General features: G+C 36.1%; 1 protein-coding gene across 1 annotated transcript in view; it reads left to right on the top strand.

The window, feature by feature from the left end:
• Positions 1-3,788: 3,788 nt before the first annotated feature.
• The window catches only part of LOC109096443 (structural maintenance of chromosomes protein 1A-like), a 50,773-nt gene continuing 32,890 nt past the window's right edge, over positions 3,789-21,671 (top strand). The window contains exons 1-9 of the mRNA XM_042751020.1: positions 3,789-4,198; positions 9,402-9,590; positions 13,510-13,622; positions 14,823-15,026; positions 15,171-15,409; positions 16,169-16,427; positions 17,022-17,162; positions 17,250-17,332; positions 17,419-17,518. Coding sequence (XP_042606954.1) covers positions 4,090-4,198; positions 9,402-9,590; positions 13,510-13,622; positions 14,823-15,026; positions 15,171-15,409; positions 16,169-16,427; positions 17,022-17,162; positions 17,250-17,332; positions 17,419-17,518 — 1,437 coding nt within the window. The 5' untranslated portion in view covers positions 3,789-4,089. The remainder of the gene's footprint in view (positions 4,199-9,401; positions 9,591-13,509; positions 13,623-14,822; positions 15,027-15,170; positions 15,410-16,168; positions 16,428-17,021; positions 17,163-17,249; positions 17,333-17,418; positions 17,519-21,671) is intronic.

Consider the following 21,671-nt stretch of genomic DNA (forward strand, 5'->3'; position numbering starts at 1 on the left):
ATTTAAAAAATACAGACGAAAGTACAGATTATCTGATTAAAACACTGCTGGATCTTGTGATGTTGATTTAACGTAATGCAAAATTAATAGTGTAGATAAGATCAGATAACCAGATCACCGTGTGAGGATATCTTTAACATCAGCAAGTAGCTAGCATCTCCTGACCACAACTTTTACTCACTGTTTTTGCCGTAATAAACATAGTTAAAGCAACCAAATAAAAACCTTCATTAAAAGGTTTGAGTCAAACTGCCGAACTAATGATCACCTTAATGGTGACATCAAACCAAACTATTATTTTCAATAATCCATCAACATCTAAACCTTTGTTAATCTCAATAAGACCTTTTGTAAATGTCTGTCATAAATAAAATCAGTCTGGTTTATAAGTGAAGTTGGTACTGCTTTTTCTGGAGTTATTTACTCTGGAGCTTGACATCAAACGTTGGGTTTTCACTTTCAATCAAAACTTGACTTCTGAGCAATGTCCACATCTTGTGTGATGGGAAGCTTTATTAGAATGTTAGAGGATAATGTTCTAACAATGTTATCAATAAACATTTTTAGAAAATTTTTAGAGAATGTTATCCTAACTTTTAGCAGAACATTCTGGGACCTAAAATAAAACTTGCCGCTGAAAACATTCCCAGAACATGAAAAATTTATAGCTGGACAGTCAGTACGTGTCGTCCACAAATCCTCGACCAGTACCACACTGAGCACAGGTGCCCCACAAGGACGTGTACTCAGCCTACTGCTTTTCACGCTGCTGACCCACAACTGCACTGCCAAGTTCAGCTCCAACCACATCATCAAGTTTGCGGATGACACAACGGTGGTAGTTCTTATCAGCAACAGTGAGTAAACGCACTACAGAGAGGAAGTAGCACAACTGTCTGAATGCTGTGGCACTAACAACCTGTCCCTCAATGTGGAGAAGACAAAGGAGGTTGTGATGGACTTCAGGAAAAACTCCATTGACCATCCCCCACTGACCATCGACAGCTTGACTGTGGAGAGAGTCAGCAGCACTAAATTCCTGGGGGTGCACATCACAGAGGTTTTCACCTTGACCACCAACACCATGTCACTCTCCAAGAAGGCACAACAGTGCCTACACTTTGTCCGCCGGCTGAAAAGAACAAGTCCCCCTCCACCCATCCTCACCACATTCTACAGGGGCACCACTGAGAGCGTGCTGACCAGCTGCATCACTGTCTGGTATGGGAACTGTGCAGCAGACCACAAGGCCCTCCAGCTGACAGTGAACACAGCTGCAAAGATCTGTCTGTGAGGCACGACATTTCATTCCACTGTATCTCCACACATGTAGCGGAATGACTTGAACTTGAACTTGAACTAATATTAAAAGCTATACAACAAAATAAGAGAACAGTTTATTTTACATTATAATATACACAGATGGCTCAAGAAATCCAGTGATTGGTTATACAGGAGTAGCATTCTATGTGCCAGACTTCAAACTAGGAAAATATGGGAGGTTAAAAACTGGGATTTCAGTAGGCTATACACTGCAGAAATGGTGGCAATTCAGAAAGCACTTTGTTAGGTAGAAGAAGTTAAATACATTTTAAGGTTGTGATTTGTTCTGATTCAATGGCATCACTTATAAGCCATCAAATATCTTAAACATTTAGAAATGATATCTTTATCGAAACAATGAATATATTATTTAGATTAAGACAAACTTGAATAGTAGTTCATTTTGTATGGGTACCAGCACATGTTAATATACCAAGAAATGAAAACAATTTTTTTAAGCAGAATGGAAAGGAAAAGTATAGTCGAAGCAGCTTGCAAGAAAATTGGAAGGACAGAACAGAAATACATTATTATAATACACAAAACAGCATAAGACAAAGTAAAATTATTCACAATTTAAACAGAGAATATCATTTGAACAAGAATAAGGATGGCTCATACAAAACTTTATTCTACACATCGTATAATATAAACACACAGTACAGGATTACACAAGCTCTGCCAAAGAAAAGGAAACAGTTTGGTCATGTGCTGTTATTCTGTCCTACAAACATGATAGGAATGAACTACAAAAAGAACTACAGAATATAGGATGCAAAATTTACAATCAGCAAATTATTACCATTTATGCACTGTTCGTTTAGGGTTTACACTCCCCAGACAGTAAAATGTGATTTTGTAATATGATAATGTAATTTTGTAATGTCAAGTCAAGTCAAGTTATCTTTATTTATATAGCGCTTTAAACAAAAAAGATTGTGTCAAAGCAACTGAACAACAACTGAAAGAGGTCCTTTCTAGGTGCTGATCCACCATCTGGGCTGGATACATACTGGATCCGGGTGACTGCAGTGACCCTCTGACTTGGATACAGACTGGATCTGGTGGCTACGGTGACCTCGGAATAAGAGAGAAACAGACTAATATGAGCGTAGATGCCATTTAGCTAACGATGTAGCAAGTACATCGGGTGTTTATGGGAAGTGTTCCCGGTTCCGGTTTACCTAATTAATGCAGCCTAAAAATCCTTTAACGGATTTGGATATTAGAAGTGTATTAGTATGTTATGTGTAAGCCAGGTTAAAGAGATGGGTCTTTAATCTAGATTTAAACTGCAAGAGTGTGTCTGCCTCCCGAACATTGTTAGGTAGGTTATTCCAGAGTTTGGGTGCTAAATAGTAATGTAACACTTTACTGTTTTTCCTCGACATTTATGCAGTTTTGGGAGGATTTATGTAATTTTTAATAAAGTTAAGTAAAGTTCATAGTAAAAAAAATTGTACAATGTATAGTATAGTAAAAGATGTATTTATTTATTTATTTTTTACATTTTTTATTGAAGTATCTTTTTTTTTGACTATTATGACACATTATTACAATCAAACCTGAACATGGTGTTATATGTGTATATATGTGTGTTTGCATTTGTTCTCCATCGTGGACTTTGTCAACATTGTTGTGTCACAATGCTGATTTTTTATTTTTAAAACAGATAGAGCAGCTTGTGTCATCTCACTTTTTTCACAAAACATACAAGCAGATATCTTTTTCCTTTCTTTCTACTTATTCATTTATTTAGAGCGAGCAAGTGCTGACAAAGTGATAACATCTCATTTTCATAAGTAGTACTTTTTTTCAGCAAACGCATTTTAGGTCTCAATATGACCTCCAACAGAGCATAAGGGGGTGGAACACAAAACAAGGATCTGGTCAAAATTAAAAATTTTAAAGTTTATTAAGAACAACGAACAGTGAAGTATATAATCTAGATCTAGATTGTGTGTGTAGCCTACTCAAGTATTCTCTGGGAAAATGTATTATTGGTTGGAGACAAAGATTCAGTCACTGCCCACTTTTGCTAGAAAACATATTTATTATTATTATTTTTTTTTTAATTTGGTTCATAAATGCAAATGTATGAAAACAAAAAGGCTAATCTTTTTCTCTATTCAAAAGTTGAAGAAAGAGACTTTATTTGTAACTACTTTCCACTATTGGAATAAATTAAAATTTAAAAGGCTCAGAAATTTTTTGGAATAATAAAGAGACAGAATGAAGAAACTCTCATATTTCTTTAAATATATGTCATTTTATTATTATTATTTATTTGTTCACGTGCCTTACTTAATATTAGTTAATTTGCATTTATCAATACCATTATAGATGTGTATTTTGTTCATTATGTTAAAAAACACATACACTTAGTCACTTCACACTCCAGTACAGTAGGAGGCGGAATGCACCTAAAAAGTCGGTATGCGATCCGCCAAAAAAAAAAAAACCCACAGAAGAAGACGACGACTTGTGTTTATGAAACAGCTATCGCGCGCGCGCTGTAGCAGGTTTCTGTCTGCTTGTTTTACCATATTTTTGATTTATAACGAAGGCACAATTATATATTAATGGTTTGATTAAATTTTTTTCTGCTTTGAAGTGCAGGGTGTTCTAGAGAAATATTAGTCTGTCGTGCTCCGAGTTAGGATTAACGTTAGCCCGCTCTCTTTTTTTATGCTAACGTTAGCAGTCGGCGGTCTGAACATTTTGACGATTTCATTTTTAGCAAACTCTTCGGAATAATAATTCATCATGGGCTACTTAAAGTTAATAGAGATAGAAAACTTTAAGTCTTACAAAGGCAGACAGATAATCGGGCCTTTCCACAAGTTTACAGCGATTATAGGGCCGAATGGATCAGGTAAGTGTGTTTGCTTATAATAATAACAACACTTTTAACAAACAAACAATGTCGTTTTATTAAACACTTATAGTCAGTTATTATGAGAGAGTGGTAACATTTTGATAGTTATATGAAATTTAACTTGGCAGATTCAGTGACCCTAGCCAACTGCAATTATAAGCATTTCTAAGGAAAAGTAGGAACTGTGGATCTCCAACATTATTGGGTAATTGCAGGAACAAGTAATAAGAATAAAGATAAGATCTACATTTATCATATAACCCGAATATGTTATACAACAGTTAAAACATCTCATAAGGAAACCATTCTTTGCGGTAGACTAAAGCATTCGCAGACAATAGCAGCAGCATTAATGTTTTCTTTCTTTTCTATAAGCATTTAGATGCTCGTGACGATATCTAGCTTGTTCGCTTTAGTATTAAGACATGAAACGTTTTACAGCACCGCTCGTCTCCTCTGAAGCGGGATTTATACTTTAGCCACAGGCTGTGCTTCGCGAGCCACCGCTGACTGCGCGCGCACCTTCCCAAACGTCGCGCTCGACGTTGTACTATTCTTTAAAAGGACAGGGGGCGACGAGGAGTAATTGTTCTCTAAAACCATGGGAATCACCGGTGAGAAGTAATTTGCCAGTACAAGTCTTGTGATGAATAAATTGATGAATTAATAATTTCTTTATTACAAACTTAAAACAATCTTAAATCGTTGGCTTTATTTCGCATCAAACACAAGACAACTTTAAGCAAATAGTGTATAATTAGTATCTAAATTAATTCTAATTCTATTTTTATACAATAAAATAAAACTTACTTCCAATAAAAAGCCTTGGACAAACTATGTAAAAAAAAAAAAACATCAACAACAACAAAAACTATGCATTGTTTTCCGTCAAAAAGCACCTGATGGAATTTGAAGTTCACTTTAAAATGCCTGTATTTCACGCAAAAGACGTGCAGGTTCGGCTAGAATTGCCCTGAACCCGTGCATCTTTGGATGTGGAGCTGCGCAGAAAGTTACAAAAAATGCCATGCACACTGCCACATGAAATGAGTTGGCGCGCACTCAAAGCAAACTTCCGGCAACACCGCGATGACGTCATGTTTTCTGCGCGCACCCAAGTGAACTTGCAGACGCGTTGAGTATTAATCAGCCTTGACGCTGATAATTTGGCTTCAATGTCTGATCTTATGCTCCCTCTGTAGGTATTTGTTTTAATACATTATGTATTTAAGTTTATGTTCAAAACATGTATAGCAGAGTTCCTTAATAGGCAGTTCGCGGGCCACATCCGGCCTGTGAGAGAAAAAATTTGGCCTGCGCTAATTTCAAATAATTTAGCATGAAAATTCCAGTGCGGCATCAGAAAGCTACATTAATTTACATTGTGTCTACACCGGATGCGACCGGCGCGACGCAATAAAATAAAATAGAACTCGTTATAATCTGTCTTGGATGCGGCGCGACATGACACGACAAATCCCTGACAGTAAACTGCTGACTCATTCTATTTATAATGTACAGACACAAAGTTCAAATGATTAGCAAAGCTTTGTCATGTCCAGTGTAGATGCGATGTGACCGTAAAAACATGACAAGTGTAAAGAAAAGTGGACACGGAAAATAACCCCTGGTAACAATTTTCGCTAGGTCACCAATTTCGGCACAACACCAGATCTCCGGCGTGCAGTGTTTGGCTTTGGAAAAAATATTCTTACATAAACAAAACAAAACCCACTGTTGATATCATGTTCGAGTCTATGAGTTCGCCTACCAGTTAGGGCTGCACGATGTGTCGTTTAAGCATCGATATCGCTATGTACGAATCCACGATAGTCACATCGCAGGATGTGCGATGCAGGCTGTCGTAGTTGATCCGTTATTCATTAACCGTACGGGCCAGCTGCTCCCCGGCCCTTGATGAATGTGATTCGCTGATTAATTGCACAGCTTAACCATCATAGAGTGAAAGTTTATCATTTGCATGTGTTTTTAAGTCCTGACAGTTTAACAGGGCGCATATAAGAACGAGCAGAGAGAGAGAGAGAGAGAGAGAGAGAGAGCTGGCCGCGCACTCGCACTCACGCACTCACCTTCACCGTCTTCAAACAACACGAGCGCTGTCTTGCTCTCTCTCCCTCGCGCATATTAATCAAAATCAATTGACACGATGGTGTCGAACAAAAATAAATAAATAAATAAATAACTATCCAGTGATGAAATGTTTTCTGTTGTCAAATCTTGTGCCATATCCTAAACTGCCGAGATAATTACACAACGCGTGCCGTACACGTCTGATTCGCGAACTAATGATTCCTTTGAACCGATTCAATTTAATGAATGGTTTAAACAACTAACCTGTCCAACACTGAACTCACGAGACGTCTGAATTGGTGTATTAAAAAAATCTGAAACACTTTACAATAATGTTCTACTTATTAAACTATTTAACTACATTATTTAACATTTACTACTACTAAACTGCACTTCTACTACATTGTTAATTTCAACATTTAGGCTACAGCCTAAACTATTAAAATCAAAAGTTGTACAGTATTTGTCAACATAGTTAATGCACTGTGAAGTAACATTAACAAACAATGAAGAGCTGTGTTTTTATAAACTAAGATAAACAAAGATTAATAAATATAGTAACAAAAGTATTGGTCATGGTAAGTTCGTGTTAGTTAATATGTTAACAATTCAAACCATATCCTAAAGTTACAAACAAATAATTTACTCTAATTTAAATAATACTCTGATGTTTAAATCATTTAAAATGAGAATGTAAGTGTGCTCACCCCATTTTTGTTTGTAAGAAAAAATTAGATTAGATTTCATATCGCAATATATATCGCAGAAAAATAAAATATCGCAATGTCATTTTTTCCCAATATCGTGCAGCCCTACTACCAATGGTATGAGAGGAACACAGCTTTCACTCTCAAACAAACTAACATTACTAGCCAATCAGAATGTTTTGCTCTTATAAACACCAGATGTGCATAATAGTATCCAATTTCAGAATCGCAGCCCTGATGAATGGAGAAGCCAGACACGTTGAAAAATGCTGCGAGGTGCAATGAACAAAGATGTCCATATAGCGCATATTTACATAGAAAACTCATTAAAAAGCAGTGGAGCTTTGCAAACCGCTCAGAGTAATCATGGCATCTCCATAAGAACGATATGATAGCCAGAACAAATTTAAATGGATTTTTGAAAAGGTCCTGTTCACCCATGATCTCTTAATGGTAATTTATTGGTAATTTACCAGTAAAGACTTGTGTAAAATGGGCTGAACTCTTCCTCTGCATATGCTGTGAATTTGAATTGCTTAACCTTCATCTGGGAAAACAGTGTGCATAACTAGATTTGTAACGCAAGTCATTTATAAACCTTCGTTAACACAGGAGAATACATCAACCTAATATGCCATTTATTGTAAATCACAATTTCAAAATAAAAGATTCTGAGCTTGCATGTGGCAAAATATTAAAATTAAATGGATTAAAACATTGTTTAATCACGCTGTAAAGTGAAACATCACCTGGCCTCTGTAGGTATTTGTTATAATCAGGGTTTCCCACACATTGATTTATTTGTGGCGGGCCGCCACAATATCAAAACTGACCGCCACAAATAGATTTTCCAAAAGGCTTTGACTTCATTGAATAAACATGAGCACTGCACGTTTCAAAATCAAAAACCAATGCGGCTGTTTTTATATCACTGTATTTCAGAAGGAAACCGACTGTATTTAGAAAAATTTCGATTTCATTTTAATTTCATTTTGCATGTAATGCTTGATAAGGCAGCGTTTGTGAGCTCAGCACTGCTTCGCAGCCGTTACCGGAGAATCCTTTATCTCTCCCGCTCTTAAAGCGCCTCCTGCTGGCAGAAAATGAATTTGCTTATATATGTATATATGGGGGCGGGGGAGTGCCGCCACAAATAGAGTGTAAGGCTGTGGGAAACACTGATAATACATTATGTATTTAAGTTTATGTTCATATTATGTATAGCGGAGTTCCTCAGTAGGTGGCTCGTGGGCCACATCCGGCCTCTGAGAGAAAAAATTTGGCAAAAGTCTGAGTAGTCTTGGCTGGAGTCTCAATAGCTCAAAGCCATGATGTGAAATTGTTTCTCCTAGTGCCTGTGATGGTAAAAGAGGTGAAGTCAGTGGTGGTCATTGGAAATACCTACACACTGATGGAGAACGTGGATGAGGATTACTGTATTTTTCGGACTTTAAGTCGCACCAGAGTATAAGTCGCATCAGTCCAAAAATACGTCATGATGAGGAAAAAAAACATATATAAGTCGCACTGGACTATAAGTCACATTTATTTAGAACCAAGAGAAAACATTACCGTCTACAGCCGCAAGAGGGCGTTCTATGCTGCTCAGTGCTCCTGTCACCTATCAGATCGGCTGCATATTTTACTACCTGCAGTTTGTAATCTGTAGAATAGGATTTTCTTTTTAGGGGGCATTTTGTTTGCATTCAGTCTTTCTCAGTTGTCTTTCAGTTAATATTTCAGTTAACAGTTTTCAGTTAATGTTTTCAGGGGTATGCTACAGGAGCACTGAGCAGCATAGAGCGCCCTCTCGCGGCTGTAGACGGTAATGTTTTCTCTTGATTCATTTCTTTTGGTTCATGTCAAATAAATTTTGATAAATAAGTCGCACCTGACTATAAGTCGCAGGACCAGCCAAACTATGAAAAAAAGTGTGACTTATAGTCCGGAAAATACGGTAAGTAATTTTATTTCTCGGTAACAATATATATTATGATAGTTATTTTAGCTACATTTTATTTTATTTCATAGTTAATTAAAATTTACAAATTTGACACAAGATGCCACATTTAAGGTTATTTAGTCTACACTGTTAATTAAGATAAATCTAGACTGATTTGTTTGTGGATTGCACACTTTGAAGCTGATGCAATGAAATTACACCCCATAGTAGTAGCAGCCACATCACAATGTTGAAAGCAATGATCTTATCTGCCTCAAAATTTTTATCCTTATCCAGCATGATTTGAGAATATTTCAAGTTAAGGATTTTCGAGATTTATTTTTTGTATAAGTGTATTTTTTATTCTGTGCTGAATTACATATGTCTGTAACAGTGTAGTATTTTGCATTTTAAGCTTTTTGATATATATGTTTATCTAATGCAAACTTTTTATTCCTAGGCAAATCAAATCTCATGGATGCTATCAGCTTTGTTCTAGCAGAGAAGACCAGTAACTTGCGTGTAAAGACATTGAAGGATTTGATTCATGGAGCTCCAGTGGGTAAACCTGCAGCTAACCGAGCATTTGTAACCATGGTGTACCAGCAGGACAATGGACAGGAGCTTTCATTCTCCAGAATCATCATAGGTATTTCACACACTTTGGAACCATTATGTTGTGGTTTTACAATAACAAAATTAGTAGTCGGGGGTTCCGGTTTTTTTTTTTTTTTTGGATTCCTTTTTAATGGTTAAATAAAATTTTATCTACCCCATACCAAAACTAAACTACATTACGAAATATTAATAAGCAACAAATTTGAAGTTTATTGAGGCAAAAGTCATGGTTAATAGTTAATAAGGGAGAATTGGTCTCCAAACTAAAGTGTGACCTCGATTGCGGCAGAAATTTAAAAAAGAAAATTTTTGGACAATATTGAGATATTTGCAGTTACTCATTAACTTCATGCTAGGAGTGGGTGATCTGACCAAAATAAGTATAGTTGGGGGGGGCGGGACTCTGGATTCCTTTTTAATGGTTAAATTCAATTTTATTAATCAAAGAGCATGTCTAATTAATTAAAATCATGAAACTTAAACAGTGTAACATAAATGTATTAAGTTTAACAAAAATTACGTTTAAGGCCCCAAAAAAGTTTTTTTTCCAACCTTATGTTTTATTGTTACCAAATTCTGTGTTTTAGCATGTCTAATTTAATTTCATTTATTCTTACAATATCCTTCTGTTTTAATTTCTATCCTCCTTAATTTTCCCACAAAAATTGTGTGGTGTATTTACAATTTTAAGGCATAAAACATTCATTTAATTTATTTTTTAATTAATGAAAATTAAATAAATATTGTTTTTTGGAAAATAAAGGGGATTTAATATTACGATTAAAACATTGAAGAAATATTGTGTGATTATTCCTTAAAAATAAGGTTTTAATAATTTTCAGAGACAGATTTTATATTTAAATAGTCATTTTGTGGCTTAATATTTGCAAATAATAGTGGGAATGGGAGTGTGCTCACCTGTGTGTGCGCATTGGGGGGAACTCCGCTGTGCGCGATACAGAGAGTGCGAACATGAAATGTAGAGACAGAAATGACATGCTGTTGTGGAGATAAGATAAATAACATAATGCTATTTAGTTTGTTTAATAAAAGAACAAGGTATAGACATGTTATATAGGAAAGGAAAATGACTTCTTTTGTGATCTGGCTCTATAGAGAAAATGTAATTAAATAAAATTAACTTGACCTTTAGTCGCCCCCCTAATATAATTGCAGGGGAAACACTGAAGTAACTGTTACATATTAACATGTTAGGTATCTTGTAATGTAAGAGTTCTCATTAACATATTTGATATCTCTGCAAAAGTTTAGCCAGTTTTTCAATTGTTCGGGCACAATAAGACATGAAAGAGAATAATTTCTGTATTTGAAAGAGATTAAAGATTCGGGATGCCATCAAATGTAAAACACATCGGGGAATCCTGAAATCTCAAAAACTGCTCACTAAACTAAATTACATATTTCAAATCAGCAACAAAATCTGAAATGAACTGCCCCATGAATGTTGTTTCTTATGCTCAAATAGCGTTTAAAGAACTTATTTTTCAGGCTAACCAGCCAATGCGCATGGGCAGTTATAATGCGCTTATGACTGCGCATGTGCATTGGCTGGTCTAGCCTCAGGCTTCTATGGGAACCGGAAGCTAACGGCTGCTGCAGTGATTACCAATCAGCAATTGGCTCTTTCATTTAGAAGGTGGTTCGATTCCGCGATATTGCGTGTTGCAGTTTTTCCCATTCATAAGTATAGGAGTGAACGTCTTTGTATTTCTATAGTCTTTGGTATGGTATTCCGTGAAGACAGTGTCAGTAATTATAATTGATTTCTATTTGCTTTTTATGCGACACTCGCATCTGGTGTAGAAAGGTGTCAGCCATTAAGCGACTGCACGCCAATAGGTTGGAACTTTTTAAGATGCTTTAAATAACTCTTTTTAAAATAAAGCATGTCCCGCAGTAGACTGCATTTTATGACAGCTACGTTACATGATTTGACTGATTTGGACATTAAGTTTGGGCTTTTAAGAAGGGGCGACGCCACACTTCTTTTAACCCCTTTGGGGTCTAAGGGTGTTTTGGGGGCCTGGAGAAGTTTTGACATGCCATGATATTTGTGCTTTTTCAGTTGCTTATAAACATATAAATGCCTAAAGTCTATTAACACTGTAATCACCACAAACTTCACTGCAATAAAATGTGAGCAGCTTGTATGTATATGATTGTGTTTTTGAGAAAGCAATGTTTGTGTGCTTAGTGAAAAACAAAAATTTTGAAGTCAGTGAAATAAGGCCATAAAACACCTAGAGAACATTTGTTCACAAGACTTTTGAGAATGGATTTTGTAGCCTAGAATTTTTCTTCTTCAAAATGATGTGAAAATCATCTTGATTACTCACTCACAGAAAACAATATATTGATTTAAATTTTCGAAGACACTTTTTGTGTGGGAAAGGTATATGCGTGAAGGCATCAACTATAATGCATAATGCTGTGATTCACACCTGATAAGACAAAATATATATATATATATATATATATATATATATATATATATATATATATACACACACACCACATATACACACATATATATTCATAAACATACATATATATACACAAACACATATTCAAAATATAACACATTCAAAATATTTACACCAGAGCAGATATTCATGAACAGAAGCTTGGTTAAATTCATAAACACAAGCATGCTTTATATGTAGGCCTATAAAATATATATAGTTATAAACATAAATGGCTATATTTGTGAACAGAGAATAGCCTATCACAGTAAAGTTTTGTCTAATCATTCTTACTGACATTAGGCTAGTAACATTATAACTATAATTTTTATATCGTATTGCTGATAAATTTAGTATAGAACATTAAAAAAAAAAAAATCCTGGCATCGTGAGACATTAACCTTCTATGAATGAAACTTTATAATGTTTCACTTGATTATACATTTAGTCAGGAATTATAGTTTGGAAAAAGTCTAACTAGTAAAATGTGTACAAGTTACGTGTGAAACTAATACAAGTAGGTTAATAAAAAAAAAGACTTACTCTTGTTTATGATCTCTGCTGGATCAAGCCGCTGCATCAATAATCCAAAGGTAATCCAAAACTTCTTGAGGTGAATTCTGTCTTATTCGTCACAGCGAGTCTTTTCTGAGGTGAACTCTGTCTTATTCCTCTTAGCGCGAAGCGAAAAGTAAAATGTAAAAAACTTCACATGGACAATTATAATATCTATAGCGCGCTCAGTGTGTGGGTGTGGTTGCATTAGATATAATGAAGGTAGACGTGAAAGGCTGGACATCGTGTTGTTTTCATATGGATTACTTTTTCACAGAATATTTGTTTTCAATAAGACTTGCTTAGTTTAAAAACAGTCATGGCTTTCTATAGATGTATCTTTCATGTCTCTGTGTTGAGTATTTGCTGAGTTAGTTCATTTTAATGACGCGTTTCTAAATGAAAAGCACCGCAGACCAAGGCTGCAGACAGCGCACCCTGTTTGTTTTCTTCATTTTATAAATGCACAAAGTTTTGTTGTTGTTATGTATGTATACAAATAAAAGAAGACCCTTTACAGATTTGATTGATGTATTGCTCTTATCTGTACGATCAAAACTGAAAGTGTAATAAAGTTATTTTCAGTGTTATCAGAAGAAGTTTGTCAACCCCAGAGGGTTAAAGGAAAGAATGGAAAGCGGCACAGTTTATCTCAGTTATTGTGTTTTCATAATCATTGGAAGTCAAAATCAAAACTAAAATTAAATAATAGCATAGCCCTATGCACAGTTGACATGTCTGTGATTGACTGAAATGTTCAGTTGATTCAAAAACATGCTACAAGTAGGTAATTTTAGACCACAGGAGTAGACGATTTTCTGATTAATTGTGCAGTCATAGAATTTGTTAGGAATGCTCTCTTGTCTCTTAAGAATAATTCATTTTCCTGCTTTCTGTTTATGTCTTGTGTAGGTTCCTCATCAGAGTACCGCATCAATAAAAAAGTGGTGGGTCTATCTGAATACAGTGATGAACTGGAGAAACTGGGAATCCTCATCAAGGCCAGAAACTTCCTTGTCTTTCAGGTTATTAGAGCTGCTTTTTGTTCATTTTTTTTTTTTTTCAATTTTAAAGCTAAATTGTGATTTCTGTGCACCAAACTGAATTGATTATCTGTTTGTTTGGCAAGCAGTTCTGTTTTAGAAGGCTAGTGGAACAGAAATTATATGCTATAAATTGTGTTGTCAGTTTTCCCTATAACCGGTCAGATAATTGTGGGAGGTTGACAACAATTGTGATAGGTCTTTTGATTTTAATTTAACTGTAAGCATAAGCTTCAATAGTTATTGAATAAAAAAAAGTTTATGGCTTTATGTAGTATGATAAAATATCAGACCCAACTATGATTAAATAGTATTGGGTGAGAACTCTTTCATTCCTTCTTCTACTTAGATGGTAGAAAAAAAGTTTTATTACCACAGATACAGGTCAAGTGGTCATATTAATTGACCCCCTAAAAAGATGCAATGCATAAACATACAGTAAGCATACAGTCAGCAAGTATCTAATGGCGGTTTTCTATGGGGTTATATCTCTGCCCCAATTCTGAGCATGAAAGATCATATTTTTGTATGCATATGAACTGAGTTTTAAGGAGCAAATGTTCGTCTCAAAGAGAAGAATGTACTTTGAGTGCACAAAAATCAATTTTGCCTTTAAAATAGGTTTTTGGATGTGTGAAGACCTTCTTTTTTGCGCGTGCAATGTTTCACTAGCTTGCTCCCCTATTGCCCACCCTTAGTGCTCTGACAACAGTGGAAATGGAAAAATACAGTGTGTGCATAATTATGCGAGTTAATATTCTGATCATGCTTTTTCTAAGCACAATTTACCAATTATCTTAACTACTATTAATCTTGTATTTAATAATTTCTAACTGATATATAATTGTTCATGAAGGCTGGAAGTGAAAAATGTCTTCTATTCAGGTGTGCATAATTAAGCAGGTTTTCTTTTGCAGATAAAATGAGCCAAAAAGAGGTTTAACTCAGACTGAAAGTCAGAAATGATTAAATTCTGCATTTAAATAGAACGCCAAATAGAAACTGAATTCTACACAGAATTTTACCATTTAAAGCAGAAAATTATTTTAATTTAAGACAACCATATGCTCTCGTGGGCCACAGAAAAATATGTGGTGGGCCGGAATAGGCCTTGAGTTTGTCACATGTGATCTAAGTGTAGAGAAATAAAGTGTTTATGGTTTGCACCCCCCCCCCCCCCAGGGTGCGGTCGAGTCAATTGCCATGAAGAACCCTAAAGAGAGAACTGCTCTGCTTGAAGAGATTTCTCGTTCTGGAGAGCTTGCTCAAGAGTATGACAGATGCAAGAAAGAAATGGTAAAGGCTGAGGAGGACACGCAGTTTAACTACCATCGCAAGAAAAACATTGCTGCTGAGCGAAAGGAAGCCAAGCAAGAGAAAGAAGAGGTGGGCTTCGAATGTAGTCATGCTCTAGTAAATTATTCTTACATTAATGTAGGAATGGATTTATTTGGGTGTTGTAAACCCTGAAGGCATATATGCAATTATAATTTCATAATTTTAGCTGGGTTCTCCATGTGTTATGTGCAGGCGGAACGCTACCAACGGCTTAAAGATGAGGTGGTGCGTGCTCATGTACAGTTACAGCTCTTTAAACTGTACCACAATGAATCAGAGATTGAGAAACTGAACCGTGAGCTGGCCCACCGCAACAAAGAGATTGATAAGGACAGGAAACGTATGGACCGTGTGGAGGAGGAGCTGAAAGAGAAGAAGAAAGAGCTGGGCAGAATGATGAGAGACCAGCAGACGATTGAGAAAGAGATCAAGTGAGTCTAAAACAGAGGGTTAATGTTTGTCAATTAACTGTTTTATTTATTTATTTATTTATTTTATGACAAATATCAACAACGACAATTTATTTGGCCAATGCAGTCCATAGAACCGTTTGCATGAAAAGTATGAAATTTGGCACACAGATTGAGGAGTCTTAACATTAACCACAGCAAATGTGGAGTCTGTAATAAAAGTTGCACTGACATTTAAGCTAATACCTTTTGAACCATAAGGCCAAAAAACAGAATCCCTTTAATTCCTTGGCTCAAGATGATTTGATTGCACTCTGATATCATGAACGTTTGGTTATCCACCATACTAAAGTTAATTGATACTGAATTCCTTATTTTCATGATTATCATTATTTTACTGCATCCCTACTTTTTAAATTAACTATTTGATATATTTATTTTACATTGCGTATTTGTCTTCGCTGAAGTCTTGAAGTAGTCGCACATCTTTCGTGTAATCAATGTGAAATTGAGAAACCTCCAGCTGGGTCATAGGACGTGATTACTGGCAGATTATAGACATCACCTGACCAAGCAGAGCATCCTTTAATTCTAATATGCCCTGAAAATTATAAATAAAAATTGATTAAAAGACAAACAATAATGAAGAGCCCTGAGCTTTTGCAGAATTGATCAGGGCAGGCTAAGAAGATTAAAATTATTCTGTAATTGAGCACATATGATAATATATGTTTAGAGCCCAGCTAATAGATAGTAATTAATTTTGTGACATGTCGACAGGGAGAAGGATGCAGAGCTTAATCAGAAGAGGCCTCTGTACATTAAAGCCAAGGAGAACACTGCTCACAAGATCAAGAAACTGGAGGCTGCCCGTAAATCACTGCAGAACGCCCAGAAATGCTACAAAAAACGCAAGGCAGACATGGAGGAGCTAGACCGTGAACAGGGGGCGGTGGAGATGGCCAGACAGGAGTTCGAGGAGCGAATGGAGGAGGAGGCTCAAAGTCAGGGACAAGATCTACAGCTGGAAGAGAACCAGGTACAGCTGACTGAGGGTTCTATACTGTTAAAAATGCAACATATTTATTGCCTGTTTGCCGAACTGCCTTTGATTATGTGCTATAGTTTCTGCACCTCAAGTATTGTTCAGATGTTTCATTTCAAGATTTTTTTTAATGAATAAAATAAATTTGTGTTTTCATAAAAGGAAATTTAGTGTTAAAAAATCTTTAAGTCTTTGCTGTTAAGAATTAGTGCTGTCAAATGATTAATTGGGATTAATCGCATCCAAAATAAACGTTTTTGTTTACATAATATATGTGTGTATACTGTGTTTTATTATGTATGTATCAATACAAACTCATGCATGTTATATATTTAACAAAAATGTTATGTTTATTTATTAAATATACTTATATATAATATAAAATATAATTATTTGAATATATAAATGTATAGAGGTAAATATTTAGAAAATATATACTGTATGTATGTGTATTTATAAAAGCAATAATTATACACAGTACACATACATATGTAATGTAATCAAAAACTTTTATTTTGGATGCGATTAATCGTTTGAGAGCACTATTACGAATAAAAAATTAAGTTTAATATGACTGTTTGTGTTAAGGTTAAGGCATATCACCGTCTAAAGGAGGAGGCGAGCAAGCGAGCTGCTACACTGGCTCAAGAGCTGGAGAAATTCAACAGAGACCAAAAAGCTGACCAGGACCGTCTGGACCTGGAGGAGAGGAAGAAAATAGAAACAGAGGTACAAAGAGTTTCTGTGGGCTTAATTGATACAGTGGAAATAAACAAACACAGCAGCTTGATTTGTTGTGATTGTTGTTATCAATAGGCCAAGATCAAGCAGAAGATCAGAGAAATCGAGGAGAACCAGAAGCGCATTGAGAAGCTGGAGGATTACATCACCACTAGCAGGTACAAACACGTCACAAAGCCACGTCTGATTTGGCTAACAGCTGTTATTGTGCGTGTAATTGCTCCTTTTCACTTTCTGTTTCCAGACAGTCTCTGGATGAGCAGAAGAGGATGGAGGAGGAGCTCACAGAAGAGGTGGAACAGGCCAAACGAAGAATAGATGAAATCAACATGGAGCTGAACCAGGTAAGATTTCCGAAAGGCAAGCGCTGGAACAAAAAAATCAAAGTAGGCACTCCACAGAAAGGCAACCTCTAAAATACTTCATCATATACATTGACAAGTATGCAGTCATATCAATTTGAGACTGTGGTTTAGCTCACAGTCTCCAAAGTAAACCAAATGGTGTGCCTCTCGGGTGTTTTAAATGGAGTGATTTATTACCATTTTTTCATCAAATACTTTGAGAAAATAAGTTGTCACAATGGGCAAATAAACTGTACTTACATGAATAAATCCTGCCTATATCAACAAAAATGTGGTTTGGGTGGGAGCGGGGGAGGTCTCTTCAATAAAAAGATTATATATATATATATATATATATATAAAAACACATAAATATAAAAACATAAAAATATATACAGGGAGTGCAGAATTATTAGGCAAGTTGTATTTTTGAGGAATAATTTTATTATTGAACAACAACCATGTTCTCAATGATTCCAAAAATGATTCCAATTAATATCAAAGCTGAATATTTTTGGAAGTAGTTTTTAGTTTGTTTTTAGTTGTAGCTATTTTAGGAGGATATCTGTGTGTGCAGATGACTATTACTGTGCATAATTATTAGGCAACTTAACAAAAAACAAATATATACCCATTTCAATTATTTATTTCAGCAGTGAAACCAATATAACATCTCAACATTCACAAATATAAATTTCTGACATTCAAAAACAGAACAAAAACAAATCAGTGACCAATATAGCCACCTTTCTTTGCAAGGACACTCAAAAGCCTGCCATCCATGGATTCTGTCAGTGTTTTGATCTGTTCACCATCAACATTGTGTGCAGCAGCAACCACAGCCTCCCAGACACTGTTCAGAGAGGTGTACTGTTTTTCCCTCCTTGTAAATCTCACATTTCATGATGGACCACAGGTTCTCTATGGGGTTCAGATCAGGTGAACAAGGAGGCCAAGTCATTAGTTTTTCTTCTTTTAGACCCTTTCTTGCCAGCCACGCTGTGGAGTACTTGGACGCGTGTGATGGAGCATTGTCCTGCATGAAAATCATGTTTTTCTTGAAGGATGCAGACTTCTTCCTGTACCACTGCTTGAAGAAGGTGTCTTCCAGAAACTGGCAGTAGGACTGGGAGTTGAGCTTGACTCCATCCTCAACCCGAAAAGGCCCCACAAGCTCATCTTTGATGATAGCAGCCCAAACCAGTACTCCACCTCCACGGCGTCTGAGTCGGACTGGAGCTCTCTGCCCTTTACCGATCCAGCCACGGGCCCATACATCTGGCCCATCAAGACTCACTCTCATTTCATCAGTCCATAAAAGAAAAATCAGTCTTGAGATATTTCTTTTCTTTGCCCAGTCTTGACGTTTCAGCATGTGTGTCTTGTTCAGTGGTGGTCGTTTTTTTCAGCCTTTCTTACCTTGGCCATGTCTCTGAGTATTGCACACCTTGTGCTTTTGGGCACTCCAGTGATGTTGCAGCTCTGAAATATGGCAAAACTGGTGGCAAGTGGCATCTTGGCAGCTGTACGCTTGACTTTTCTCAGTTCACGGGCAGCTTATTTTGCGCCTTGGTTTTTCCACACGCTTTCTTGCGACCCTGTTGGCTATTTTGAATGAAACGCTTGATTGTTCGATGATCACGCTTCAGAAGCTTGGCAATTTTAAGAGTGCTGCATCCCTCTGCAAGATATCTCACTATTTTTGACTTTTCGGAGCCTGTCAAGTCCTTCTTTTGACCCATTTTGCCAAAGGAAAGGAAGTTGCCTAATAATTATGCACACCTGATATAGGGTGTTGATGTCATTAAACCACACCCCTTCTCATTACTGAGATGCATCAGTATGCACATCACCTAATATGCTTAATTGGTAGTAGGCTTTCGAGCCTATACAGCTTGGAGTAAGACAACATGCATAAAGAGGATGATGTGGTCAAAATACTCATTTGCCTAATAATTCTGCACACAGTGTAGTAGGGGTGTAACGATATTATCAATATCGCGATATTGCGATAGCTAAATTGTCTCGACATTATCGTGGTCACATGACGCAGACATCCCAACCTGCAAAAAGTCATTTCAGGGAGGTATCCCGAAGCCAACCCCCCGCCCGACCCCCCCAAAAAAAAGGGGGGAAGGAGGACAAGGATATGACATTTCACCACAGAACATGACTTTACTAAAAAATATAAAAGCATAAAATATTATTTCTATAAGCTATAGGCCTGTGCAATTATTCGTTAATTATGTTTTTAAATATGTAGATTACTTTTACTATTTATATAAGCTGCTTATACTATTTATGTAAACTGCTTTTATTTATTTTCCATTGCACTCTCCCTCTGCCATTGTGCTCCTGTTTCTAGATAGACATAACTGATTAATTTGGTTCGGGAGAACAGATAAAAGCCCGCCCACACTGACAATTGATTGGTTGATTTGCCGAAACAGGCCAATCAGGATGCTCTCTGTCTTACGTGCGCTTCGCACACACGCACACTAGCACACACACGCAAGGTCTCTCGCTCCCTCTCCCCCTCTCTGCCGTGCGCGCGCTACACGATTTGAAACACAGTCTCTTCTTTGCGCGCTCTTGCTCGCTCGCTCTAGATTCCGGGAGATTCTAACTAATTTGCGGGCATCAGGGAGCCGCTATCAATATGCAGGAGACTCCCGGGACTTCCGGGAGACTTGGGATGTCTGCATGACGATATGAAACGATAGGTCTTCTGGGCAAAAAGTGTATTTTTTAAAATCTATTTGTTTTGGGCCACGTATATTTCGCTTGACACAGTATCTGTCAAACGAACTAAAACCGAATGCACAATATGGCTTAATTCCTTCAAGTCTGGTTTCGCTGCATGTTTCAAAATAAAGCACACACTTTGTTCAGATGATCAGCTCATGATCTGGTGTTTTCCGTGCCCCAGAACGGCTTCGAATGAATGCAGTGAACTCGTTTATTGCATTGCTGTGAGTTTAGCGCGCGTTTTGGAATGCAATGGCCACCAGTTAGGCTTGTTTTCCATGGCCTGTTTTTACTGAAACTGAAGTTTTCCTTAAAAATAAAAGCTCCACTGCCGTTTCCATCAAAATAAATGCTTAAAAGTGTAGTATGAATTGCTAGCAGCTAGCGGTTTAAATGCAGTCTAAATTCAAATATCTCTTTCAAGTGTAGAAATTAGGAAATAATTATTGCAATTTTCCTACTGTAGTGTAAAGCAAAAATAATATACCTATGAAATATTGGAAATATACCTAAATGAAAATTTCATATAGGTATATTTCCAATATTTCATAGGTATATTATTTTTATATATATATATATATATATATATATATATATATATATATATATATATATATATATATATATATATATATATATATTATATATATATATATTATATATATAATATTTTAGGGCTGTCAGTCATTTAAATTTTTTGACCTAATTAATAGGGCTGGGCGGTTCCCTGATTACTGCTAAATCGCCATCACCTGCTTTCAAATGGAGCGGCATTTACTAGACCGAGCCGTAGATCACTGACAAGCTACACAATATCGCATTCATTATCGCAGATGAATCGCCTTCGATAATGAATGCGATATTGTTCAATAAAACACCTACATTTTTCACTTCAAAATTTTAGTTTTTTTACTAACCACGCATAAACCTCACTTTCTCAAAAACACAATCATGTACATACTCCTCACATATTATTGTAGCCCAGTTTGTGCTGATTACAGTGTTTTTAGACTTTAGCCATTTATATTTTTATAAGCAACTGAAAAAAACACAAATATCAGGGCATGTCAAAACTTCTCTAGGCCCCCAAAACACCTTCAGGCCTCAGAGGGTTAAATGAGAAAGTATGAATTAGACATTACAAACTGTAGTGTTAGAAATATTTAATTTGATTCAACATAACATTTACTACTCAGAAACATTTAGGCTACATAGACTATGGAACATAAAAGAAGATAATTTGAGAAACATTTCAGTATTCTTTGTTCATACAATGAAAGTCACTGGTTTGTTACCAAAACAGCTTTGTTACCCACAGTCTTCAAAATACCTTATTTTATGTTCCACAAAGGAAGGTTTGACATGGCATGAAAGAGTGAGTAAATAATGACATAATTTATTTTTG

This window comes from Cyprinus carpio, chromosome B23, assembly GCF_018340385.1.
Source record: "Cyprinus carpio isolate SPL01 chromosome B23, ASM1834038v1, whole genome shotgun sequence".
Lineage (NCBI taxonomy): Eukaryota > Metazoa > Chordata > Actinopteri > Cypriniformes > Cyprinidae > Cyprinus > Cyprinus carpio.